This window comes from Camelus ferus, chromosome 33, assembly GCF_009834535.1.
Source record: "Camelus ferus isolate YT-003-E chromosome 33, BCGSAC_Cfer_1.0, whole genome shotgun sequence".
Taxonomy (NCBI): domain Eukaryota; kingdom Metazoa; phylum Chordata; class Mammalia; order Artiodactyla; family Camelidae; genus Camelus; species Camelus ferus.
In genome coordinates, this window is record NC_045728.1 from 14,302,347 (window position 1) to 14,314,605 (window position 12,259).

At 47.4% G+C, this 12,259-nt stretch overlaps 1 protein-coding gene across 4 annotated transcripts in view; it reads left to right on the top strand.

The window, feature by feature from the left end:
- The window catches only part of CADM1 (cell adhesion molecule 1), a 315,991-nt gene that overhangs the window by 299,674 nt on the left and 4,058 nt on the right, over positions 1 to 12,259 (top strand). For all 4 annotated transcript variants that reach the window (XM_032472547.1, XM_032472548.1, XM_032472549.1 and 1 more), the window contains one exon: positions 11,121 to 11,252. In XM_032472547.1, coding sequence (XP_032328438.1) covers positions 11,121 to 11,252 — 132 coding nt within the window. The remainder of the gene's footprint in view (positions 1 to 11,120; positions 11,253 to 12,259) is intronic.

The window sequence follows — 12,259 nt, forward strand, 5'->3', positions numbered from 1 at the left end:
CCGGCCATCAAGGGAATGTTTTATTTTTGCCTCTCATCTGTGGTGTATTTAGAGAAATTGCAGAAACGTTAGCCTGATTTTCTTTTGAAATAAGAGTAGATAAGTCCTTTTCCCTGCTTAGAATGTCAGGCGGGATGTGAGTAATCTCCTCCGTTCTGATCTGGACCATAAATAAAACAGCTCTCTGACACTGTGGCCCTGGCAATTGGATCTTCCCAAGTATGAAGAAGGGACCGGGTTCTCCTCGGCTCTGATCCCTCTTGGCACGTTAGCCAGACAAGGATCACTCAGATATGCGGAAGTCGTTTTTCTCCTCTTTAGGAAAATAGGACTAAATCAGGTTTACCCCTCCCCCAACAGCATCCATTAAGGAATCTCCAGGTCTCGCTCTGCACCAAGTCCGATGCAGCCTTCCTGCAGTTCTGTGAATCGCCCCAGAGTCAGGAGCGATAAACCAGCAACTGTTTGTGTTCATAATAATTTGGTTAAATGAATAATTACGCTGTCCCCTTTCCCTCCCCGCCCCCTCCAGGAACACTGCAGTCAGATTCCGTGGGAGCCGTAAGTCAAGTAGAAAGCGGATGGTCTCAGGCTGGGGCTGGGCTGCCTTTGCATCTGGTTTGATGAACTAATCAAAAACTGATTAGCACCTTTGTTCCAAGGGGATTCTGATTAATCAATTACTATTGATTGTGAGTTTGGCCTCACTCAGCAGCAAAGAGACATCCGAAGAGGGGAAAAAAAAACAACCAATAAAAATTGAGCAGCTGTCATAGTGTTTAAATTTATTAAAACAAAATACATTACTTTTTATGAAGCTGTCTTGAAATGGGTCACTGAAGGGGAGCATATTGATTGAGAAAGGATGAACTTCTCAAATCTCTGTAGCCTAGAGACTGAATTCAATTATAATACAAGACAAACAGGTTAACACCCGTCTTAAACAGTCCATCAATAAATTAGAGTAGGTGTTGCGCATTTAATGCTAAACTGTGGTAATGAATAATATTACCATCCATTCCCTGCCCCATCTGGGTAGGAATTTCATTCTTTCCTTCTTATGGATAAATGTTGCTTCCGCATATCCTTTGAAATAATGACGGTCTGTCTTCTGCACGCCCCTTGCCCCCCACCTCCCCCATCCACCACTGCCACCTCAGCTAATGACAATTTCATAAGCAACATGTGGTGCCCCAGCCTCAGCCCAGAAACGCAAGTTGCCCAGCTGATCCTCCTCTTGAATCTGCATTAAGAAATTATGCTTGTGTGTAGTTCAGTGATTTAATTATTGGCAGACCTGGGGAGCTTATCCAGTTCTACTCTGAACCCTTTCATTTACTTTTTGGGGTGTTAACTCTGTTGATGATGGAGCCACAAGAGTTTTGAATTGTTTCATCAATTACATCTGCTGTTTCCTGGTGACAGCTGGTGGTTATTGCCACCCATGTGGAATCGAATAGCTTTAAGCCTATTTATCCTTCTATTTTATTTTCAAACTTTTAAAAGATGTCTCCAACTGCCTCCCTCCCTGCAGCCATGGAAGGGCCTTCAGGGACTGTTTAGCGGAGGTTGGTAAATATCCAATGTGCCAGAGAATGGCCCTCCAGCACAGTCAGAGCAATCCATCAGGCTTTGGCTTTTGAAGCAAAGACACCAGCAAGAAATTCCAGGCTCTCATGCTTCCCAAAGACATGTTTTCAACTCTGGCCCTAAGGATGAGAAAGTGATTTGGAAAAATCAACATCTCCATCACGACCCATAGAAAACTGTGGATGGAAAGCTAATTCTGAGTGGCTTTGATTATCCACACTGGGTGTTAAGAAATAGTCTAGGTGAGCCAGCTATTGTCCCTTACGTGGATTACAGAGGAAACAAGGGCTCAAAACTCTGGTCTGGGTTTAGTTAATGGAAGCACTTAAAGGCCGTGAGATCCATAGGTCAGTTCTGGGATGGGATGTCATGACCGTCTGGTTATTATGAGTGTCCTTGAAGTCTGGCTGAACTTGATTTGTATGGCCCTTGATAGCTCAGAAAGCTCTTGCACACAGATTAGCTCATTTGATCTGCACGCACTTGACCATCGCTCGAGTTCCTCCTACGTGCTAGGCTCTGGCCTGGGCACCATGGATGCAATGGTGAACAGGACCACCCGGGAGCTGGAGCTACCGTGGATTTCACGTGCCAGGCCCCTGCCCGCTTAGTTACATTCTAGTCGGGGAGACAGGCTCAGAACACAAGATAGTGTCGGACAGTGACAAATGCCGCAGGAAAAATAAGCCTGGGTAAAGTGAACGCGAGTGACTAAGGCTGGGAAGAGGTGGAGGGTAGTTTCACAATCCACTGGGACAGGAAGACCAACAGAGGAGAAGGAGGCAGCCCTGGAAAGATTGTCATGAAACTCCTGTGAGATTGCTAAGGGAGGGTTGTCAGTCTCGGTTTACAAAGGAGGAAACGGGCTCCAGAGGTGCAATGATTTACCCAAAAGACAGAATCAGAATTTAAGCACATGGTCTTCCCGCCTCTATAGGAAACAAGACTTTAGTTTAAAGGGGTTATCCTGCCGCTGTGAAACCCACACTTCCTTTGTTCTGGGGTCTTCTTGAGAATCTTCTCCCTCTTGGACACTTTGCAGTTCAGCCTGTGCCTCCCGGGAACGAGGAGGGGAGAGCTGGGCTCTCCGAAGCCCATCAGGTCCAGAGCCACGTGCTGACGATCAGGAAAGAGCTCTCAGCCTTGACTCATGCTCTCTTCCATTCAGAGAAGACCTTAAACTCCACTCAGGTGTTTTCAGTGTCATTGTCCCATGGACTCTCCTAAATTATGGGACCAGTTTCCTACTGAGAGGGTCCTAAATGCCATGGAAAAGTGTCGGGTTGCAGAAGGTTAAAACATGTAGATTTACTTAAAGTTCCATTCAGTACAGAAGCAGTAGACTGACACATGGTGTTGGGTCTGCCCCACCTTGTCGATGGCTTTGCCACCATATGAGTTTGAACTTCACAGTGTTGCTGATCTTTCCATAATCCAACATGCTACTGTTTCCCTGGTGCGGAGGAAGAGGACCATCAAATAGGAACTTCCCCTCCAAATTAAAGAGCTGGCAGGCTGTAACACAAAATGTGACTTCCAGTTCTACAGGTTGGACACTGCTTTGGGGTGACTTCACCATGATCATTAATCCATCCTCACACCCGCAAATGCCTGAGGTCCCCTGACGCATCTTTCTACAGAGAGAGATTCCAGTGGGAAATGTCTATTTGGAAACACTTTACAACCTTGTCCTCTTTTATCAGATGTCTGCTCCCTTAAGAAAAACTCCAGTATCATCCTCAGTGCCTTCCTGTTGCTTAAAACGGAAAAGGCAGTCACACCTCTAAGTCCTTATCACTAGGAGATGAACAGAGAGGACTCGGGAGGTCTCTCTGGTGATGCTTAATGTCTTGGGAGGATTGTGTCTGTTGCATTAAGTAATGTCCACTGTTGTTTAAATTAACAAAGTCAAGTTCCTTGAGAAGGGAGAAAAATCAACATTAAAAAAAAAAAAAAAAACCTTCTCGTGTCTAGCCAACAACCAGAGCTGGATATCCTGAGACTTAAATGGCACACCCGAATGATAACTCAGACTCGGTGGCCTTCAGCCTTCTGGCCCACCACCTCGACCTCCACCCAGGACAGTCACACTGTCTGCCTTTCTGCATAAATGAACAGAAGGGGCTTGGTGACTTCAACTCAGCTAGTGTTTGTTTCCGGGGCACCTTCCCATCTGAGAACCATGCTGAGTGTGTCGTAAAACCCTCACCCCAAAAGGCTGATAAGTATTTGCCTTGAATCAAAGACTAGAACTGGAATAAAGCCCTGCTTGGGGTTTGCTCCCGCGACTTTCAATTTGGCGAACACTTACTGAGTGTCCGTGATACGCCAGACCCCGGCCCAGAGAGGCTCTTTCATATTCAGCAACACACTGGCCTCTGAAAACAGTCCTGTGAGTTGTATTTATTGTGCCCAGTGGCTCAGAGTGGCTGGTCGACCTGCACGAATTCACAGAGAAAAGCAGCGAAGCCCAGATCAGTGGGCGAGTGCAGCGCGCTTTCCCATGGGTGGTGTGGGAGGTGAGACCCTGTCCCTTCCTGCATCTCCCGTTCGGGCTTGTTTCTAGAGGATGCTGTAGGCAGTAACTGTATAAGAGCCCTGGGTCCCCATCACCGAGGGGTGACGGAGTGCGGAGCTCTGGGTGGCAGGACGATGAGGCCGATCGATGATGACTGCATTTTTCCTTTAACTAGCTTCACCTAGTTAGTCCCTTTGAAACCTTAGTGTCGCTGTAGTGACATCTCTAGCGTGAAATGCAGCCGAGGGGCAGTACCAGATGCTCGGGAGGCTGCAGGGGAATCACCACGATTTTCTTGCCTTACATTTGTTCCTTCCCTTCCACTTCCCAAGAAGACAGAAAAGAAAGGTTATGCTGCTTGGCGGCCAGCGTGCTCCGATATATATTAACATCTTAATGGGAAAGCTGTGCATGTACTGTATACATTTACTACTCTCTGACAAGAGGGAATTAAATGTCAGAAGGATTTGTAGCATCTATAATTGAATTGGTGCTGAGAAAAGCAAATCTTAAAGAAGAATAACATATTAGGATTAGCAAATAATGTGGCATTTTGTCAGCGCATGCCATTCAGTTTGTTCCCCTCCAGTAATAAAGTTGTGCTTTTTAAAATGCACACTTATTTTTGTGGCCGGGACGGGAGCTCCAATAGGTGATGTGAATGAGAAGCTGCATTTTTCAGATGGTTCCAGGCTTGGAGGTTGGTTTGGTTTTGTCTTTGAGGTCAGATTCTGGTTTTGTCTCCCATGTGGAAAAAGCCACCATCAGGCTTTTTCTTTCTTTCTAGCAAGACGTAGCAAATGACATCAGAGTCATTAAGCTTCCTGTGAGTGGGACTAATCACAACAGCCCTAGGGAGCAGGGGGCAGCGTTCCTGCTTTGAACACTGCTTCTCAGAGTTTCTAAGAAACTGACTTGTCCAGCCCGACCTCGGCCCAGGAGAAAGACTAGAACTGAAGCGAGTGATGGAACTGTCGTGGAAAGTCCACAGCTCTCACTTTTCTCCAGCCAACCGTAGTCAGAGAAATGGCGGGAGGTTGAACTTACCAAGTGTCCTTTAAATAGAGGGAGGAAGACCAGTCTTCTTAGAACCACCCCCATGTCTGACGTATTAAATTTCTGGGGGTTGTTTTTTTAATTTTAGGGGGGAGGTAATTACATTTATTTATTTGTTTGTTTGTTTATTTTAATGGAGGTGCTGGAGATTGAACCCAGGACTTTGTTCATGCTAAGTAAGCATGCATTCTGCCCCAAAAGTATTAATTTTTTTTTTCACTCATCCACTTTTTATTGCTCATCTACTAAATGCCACCACTGACCTAGGGGTTGCGGTTACTGTGGTCCAACCCATTGCAAGCCCAGATGCTGCTTCTCTGCATTTATCTGAGAAAGCTTGGTTCCACTTGCTTAACCTCGTCCAAAATGAACTTGAGCCCCGAAGTATTAATTTTTAAGATGAGACCTCTGGTAGCTTATCATCTTTGGAAAGAATAAGTATGTGCATTTCAAGGGAGGATCTAGCTCACCTGAGATTTTTAATTGCTCCGTCTAGCCTAGGTTGAAATGTGAAGGAAAGCCAAGATGGGGTGGCCGTCCTGCCCTCCGCCGGTGCCGTAACTGTATGTTACCATATCACACCTCTGCTCCCCAACGGTGGACATCTTAGTGTCCTCAGTCTGTGCGACCTGGGCTGAAGGTGGGCCAGCTGCAGCTGCAGTGGGCTGTCTGCTCAGCGACCCCTCTGCCAGCATCCCTGTCTGCCGAGACGAACGTCCTGGCCTTTCCCTGGCTATCTGTGGATCTCTGCCTCTGGCAGCAGAGCCGTCTAGGCTTTTCACAGATCCATGGTTAAAGCATTCGCACTGCGCTTTATGTCATGCCTCCCATGCCAGGTGGTAAGGTAGCCATAGAAACCAGGATCTGTTCCAGAGCCCTGTTGTAACACAGGCAGCGTGACTGCCGGAGCACTGCGTTAGGAGATGCTGGCAAGTCATTTGAGGAGGGAAAGCCAGCAGAGAAAGAGAAGTCCCCTGGAGGGAGGGGAAGGAGGCTCAAGTTCCATAGCAATCGCTTTCCTTGTCCCACACTAGGGACCAAGTGCCTTTAGAACTGCCCCCTTCGTGTGGCCCACAGGACTGGGCCAAGCCGGGTCGCCTGGCCCAACGTAAAGAAACCTGAGCAGTTCGGGCCGCCCCTCTCGGGAGAGCCTTTGACATTTTTTGTCCTCACAGTTTCTAAGATGCTGATGGGAACCCCGGCTGGCTGAAGCTCTGACCCAAGCAGTGGTTGCCAACTTAGCATTCTCCAGGCAGCTCATAAACTCTCACCTGGAGCCACGTTGTTCCGGCTTTTGGCCAAAAGAAGAGCTCACTCATGAATACTAAATAGTTCATGTTTGATCTGTCCTTAGAGAGTCTTATGTCACACTTAGAGCCACAGCCATGGCACAGCATAGGCCAGTGGGGACAGGAAGGACTGGGCCACAACTCTGCGTTGTCATGAACGCTCCCAGCATCTACAAAGGGCACCTGAAAATCAGGCTCACAGAAGGACAAGGCCTGAGTTACTTGAAGTCACGTGTGAAGTGACCCAGATGGCCTTCTGCACTGTGTCACCTCGACATCCTTGGTTCTTCAAGGCTGGACTAACTTTTATGCCATAAGTGTACCCCCAAGTGAAAACGTGGCTCTCCTCTTTGTGGTGGTGGGGAAAAACTTCATCCCACAGGTATGAATGCTGTTACATCTGTTACTAAGTGAGGGGGACAATCTCGTCTCTTAGAGAACACAAAACACTCCCTCTGAACCGGAGAGCTGTCCATGTGGCTAAGGATCAGGCCCGTTGCAAGTGCCTTAATGCCCACATTTATTTTCCAATGTAGAAGCTGAGGGCAGCCCTAGAGTCTGGCTCTTTGGTCTCCTTCTCTCCCTGATTCAGAAAAGCTGCCCGGAATCTGGAGAGCAGGTCCCCAGGAAAGTTTCTAAGACCTGGGTTAAAGAGTCTGCATCCCAGAGGAAGAGGACCTTTGGGTGACAGTGAAAGTCATAGACTTTCCCAAGGTTTTCACTTAGAGGTAATTTCTCAAGGAACTGGCCAGAGCTTTTGCTTTGTCAGCAGAATAGGAAAAGCCACATGGCCAATGGACTTTGTTGGAGCCATACCCCTGTTGGTGGTGGGTGTCGCCGTCAGGTTCCGGTGTTCATCCTACTCCATTAATCGGGTGCCTCTTTGTTTAGCATCTTGCGTCACTGCTTCATGCTGTAAGCCAGGCACCAGCCCACAGGTACAGGCAGTTCAGAACTAAGGGTAGGTAACCAGCCTTCGCCTGTGCCCCCCACCATCTCGGGCCAATCAGTGGCACTAAAAATTCCCCACTCAAATGTAAATTGGTGCAGCCACTATAGAAAACAGTATGGAGATTCCTTTAAAAACTAAAAATGGAGTCATATGCTCCAGCAGTCCCACTCCTGGGCATACATCTGGAGGGAACTCTAAACAGAAAAGATACAGGCACCCCAGTGTTCATAGCAGCACTATTTACAATAGCCAAGACATGGAAGCAGCCTAAATGTCATCGACAGGTGATTGGATAAAGAAGACATGGTATATATGTGTGTGTGTGTGGTATACACACACATACATATATATGTATATATATAATGGAATATTACTCAGCCATAAAAAAGGATGAAATCATGCCATTTGCAGCAACATGAATGGTCTTAGAGATTATCATACTAAGTGAAGTAAGTCAGAGAAAGACAAATATAATATGTGGAAACTAAAAAAATTACACAAATGAACTTACTTATAAAACAGACTCATAGACATAGAAAACACACTTATGGTTATCAAAGGGGAAAAAGCAGGGAGGGACAAATTAAGAGTTTGGGATTAGCAGATACAAACTGGGAACCATTTAATACCTTGTAATAACATATAATGAAAAAGAATATATATATATATTTATATCTGAATCCCTATGCTATACACCAGAAACTAACACAGCATTGTAAATTAATGATAGTTTAATTAAAGTATTATAAATCAAGAAAACCCTCCCCTTCCACCCCACATGAGGACACAAAAAAAAGAATGAGATGAGACTGGAAAGGAGGCCAGGCCGAGCCAGAGGTGGCCACAACTGTATCAGTTGTGAAGCCTGGGGTGGGGAGAGGCGGGGAGGAGCTGCAACCCACAGCGTTCCTGGTAAATTCAACATCACTTCCCATATGTCCGTCTGCAGTCATTGAAGGCAGGGAAGATGTCTTGTTGATTAACTGATGGTAGTAAACTTTCTGATCAGAGTGGATATCAGAAGATAGCCGGAGAGATCACCCTTAAAAGGATCTGTAAAACATGTACGTCCTTGAGGGTGGGGAAGACAGCGAGAACCCAGGTATTTAAGGTGGGCGGAGGGCAGGGAGGGAAGAGCCACACTGAGCACCTTCAGCTCAGAGTTGATGGGGTGCAAAGGTCAAACAAACAGCTTTGGCTGGAGAAATTAACCCCATAGATACAGACCTTGTGAGGTTGGTTGGTGGTTTTTTCTTTATCACAGAGCTTCCCCCTCCTCCCTCCTCCTCTCCTTTCTTCTCTCTCTCTCTCTCTGTCTCTCTCTCTCTCCCCCCACCCCCAGGCTTCTAGAATGTTCTTGTGCCTAGGCATGGGGAAGGCAGTCCTGTAACAGTGGACACGAGGGTGTGTTCCCGAGTGGGTTAAGTGTAGTGGGACAGTTTCTCTCTGCTCGGTCTTCCCGGGGCGAGGCCTCTCTCCACTTCGCCTCTTGTACGTAACCTTCCCCGCTCCTCAGTAGCTGACATCACTTTGTTTTTCTCACCCAGTTCTAAGACCTAGGGAGTTAGTTGCAAGACCCTTTTCTCTCACTGGGTCTGAAGCCCGCGGCCATCAGAGATGAGTTAATTCTCATTCCTGCAAGATCCCCTATTTTGACAGCTCCCTCGGGAAGGCACAACTTTCTGGCTTTTCCATCACTTTGGTCCCTGCTGCCAGCAATTCTGAATTCGTGCAGTCGGGATGAGAGTCTCCCAATTGTCAGCACCGTCCCCCAGCAGGTCCAGGGGCACCCCCACGGGAGTGCACCCCGTTAACAAGCCCACGTCCTGTCGGCTCTGAAAACTTTCTGTAGCTGAGTCCTGCCTGGTTGAAATGACTTTCAGGACACGGAGGCTGCCACATGTGTGGCAGGCGGCTCTTGGGGCTGCGGCGGGAGATTCCTCTCTGCCTCGTTTCAAGTCGAGCTTATTAGACATGTGGCTGGAGGGGCCGGCACATCACGGAGCGGGCTAATTGGCTGCAGTGCACTCTGCCTCCAACCCATCTCCATTCTCCAATTAAACTCCCATCATCCGGTTGTCCTGGGTGACCCGCTGCTGCCTCTGATTTGGCACTTCTGTTTGGGTCTGGATTGGGGATTTTTTTTGGGGGGGGGGTCATCCTTTCAAAGGTAACTTAATGAAACACTTTAAATACTTCATTTTTTAATTTAAGCTCTTTTAATTAAAGCACTTTTCACGGACCCCTCAGTCACGAGTTATTTCCCCACATCCTTCAGTACTTAATCTCGGAGCAGAATTGGAAATATCGATAGAAAGTGTAATTCATGCCCTCCTGCTGAAAGCGTTGTATCAGGTTTCGGCTCAAAAGAGCACCATTACCTTTAGCTGTCACGGATCGTACACTTGATCGATAAACTTCAAATATTATTAGAGGTGGAGGCTTCAGAGATTTGCTCTGTTCTTTGGAGAGAGACAGAGATAAATCTTTCTTAAAAATTGACTCGAATTTGCACTCTCCGTCTTCCTGGTGAAATGCATTTCTCTTAGGCGTCCAGCAACTGCTATGGGGGCAGATTTATAGGCCTTGTGCTTCTTGTACTGAAAGATTTAAATGGTAAATCCTTCACATATGACTTCACAAATCATGTAAAGTTAAAAGATTTTTACCGTTTCTGTTGCTGCTGTGCTTAAATTGTAAGGTACAGCTAGTAAATCATTTTAATGGAGGTGTCGCAGTTGACTCAATAAAAAAAAAAAAAAGACAGTGGTTTAGCTTCCACTCCAAAATGTTAATGTATTAATCAACGGGAGAATAATTGTTTTTTACTACATTATAAATCTCGGTTGCCATTAGGATTTCAGCAAGGGGTGATGTAGCCACATTCCTAAATTAAAATTGTTTACACTGCCACACATCCATTCTGCATGGCCATAGCTCATCCCGGGTTCATTCTGGAGTTGTTCCCCCGCCAAATGTGTCGTTCCTCAGTCGAAAGAAGACATCCTGAGGGAGTGCTGATTATAAAGGAAAACTAATTGCATCGTGAAGTGTTAAATAAATAAAATGAAAGCCGTCAGTGGCAATGGACAATTATTCCTTGCTGTCTCTTTTGAAATAGGTTTTTAGCTTGTAGACGGAGGCTGACTCCCTCGTACATCCTAAATGTAGCGGGCATGTCACTTGTCTCCAGTCTTCTAGTCCTTGTTTTATCTCTAGGCAGCTGTGGCTTTTGAGCTCCTTGCTTCTCCCATGCAGGTGCCTGGCAGGGAATGGGTCACTGGGCGTCTCTAGAAAGATGCTCCAGTCTGCCCTCCACAGCTCCCGTGACTGCCTGAAGGGGCGTTATGCGCACCCTTACATGCTTTGGTCGGCCTCCTTGCTAGGATCTGCAGCTGGATTCAGACAGAGGGAACGCCAAGGCCAGGTCAGGACTGGACAGACTCTGTTTCTTCCCTCGGGGCTCCCTAAATTTGTCCCCTCTACGCTAGTATCTGATGCCGCTCAGAATGAAATAGCCTTGAGGGGAGAACAGATGCGTTCAGCACTGGACAGGGCGGCCTGTTCCCTCGGTGAGACTTGATCCCTCCCAATTGTCCGCTCTGATTCCTCCATTAAAAAAGACGGTGGCCTCTGAGCCTGGAGGCAGTATCGCCAGGGCTTCTGGTGTCTGGTAATGAGCTCTACATCCCTATTCCTCTTCTGATTTCAACAGATTCTCGAGCAGGTGAAGAAGGCTCGATCAGGGCGGTGGATCACGCCGTGATCGGCGGCGTCGTGGCCGTGGTGGTCTTCGCCATGCTGTGCCTGCTCATTATCCTGGGCCGCTATTTTGCCAGACATAAAGGTAAGCCAGGCGCTTGGGTGGGCAGGAGACCTCGTGTCACCACACCCTCTGCCTTCTGGGGACTTTGCAAGGTTGTCCTTGATAAGCAGTTTGGTTTCTGTGGTCACATAGCCTATTTGATTCCTGAAACTGGGAGAAGAAAAAAAAAAAAACAACAAAAAAAAAAACCCCAGAAATCTTAGCAGCTGGTGATTAAGACTCCGAGAGTTGATGAGCAACACGCCTTGATTTGGATTTTTCTCTAAATATAAAGCTTTTTAGGTTTGCTATCCTACAATCCACCATTGGGGACAGAGGGAAAATTACAAAGTAGGGGCTGGTGTGTGAGGTGTGGCGTGAACCCCCAAACAAGAAACAGGGGGGGACCACACCCGTAATCTACTGCTTTGTGGGAAGCAGGTGGACTGGCTCTGCTCCCTGGTCCCCAACTCTGGGTAAGCTGGTTACAGTGGCTGGAATACTTCCTTGGTTTGATGTGCCTTAAAAGCCACATAAATATGTATTTTTAAAATTATCGGTGCAATTGATTTAAATTACCATTAATCATCACACTTATCAACCGTGCAGTCTGGATGGGCAATCATCTTTGCCCACACTCCTCCTCTCCACCCCCTGCTGCTCTGAGCCTCTTCTACCCTCTTGGTAATTTATTCTTCCTTTTCTTTGGAGGCCCTTGTCTGTCTCGGTTATTTTTCCCAAGCGCTGTGCAGGGAGCTCCCGGGCCTTTGCTGTAGTGTGAACTCTGGGCGCTGGCAGACTGCCTGATTATAGAGCTTGGGTTTGGGGAGGGTCCAGTGAGCACAGCAGTGGAGGCCCAAGGGATTTGACCATCGCCTTGAGAAGCCAAAGTGCCCATCTCGAGTGTGAACGGATTTGGGGCCCTCAGCCCTGTGGGTCCCCTCTGCCCCGCCCAGGAGGCAGCCTGTCTGGCCGAGATCTCCCAGCCTCCTGATGGAGCCAGGAAGGTCAGACCAGAGAGCAGGGCCGGCGTCCGCACAGCAGCTGTG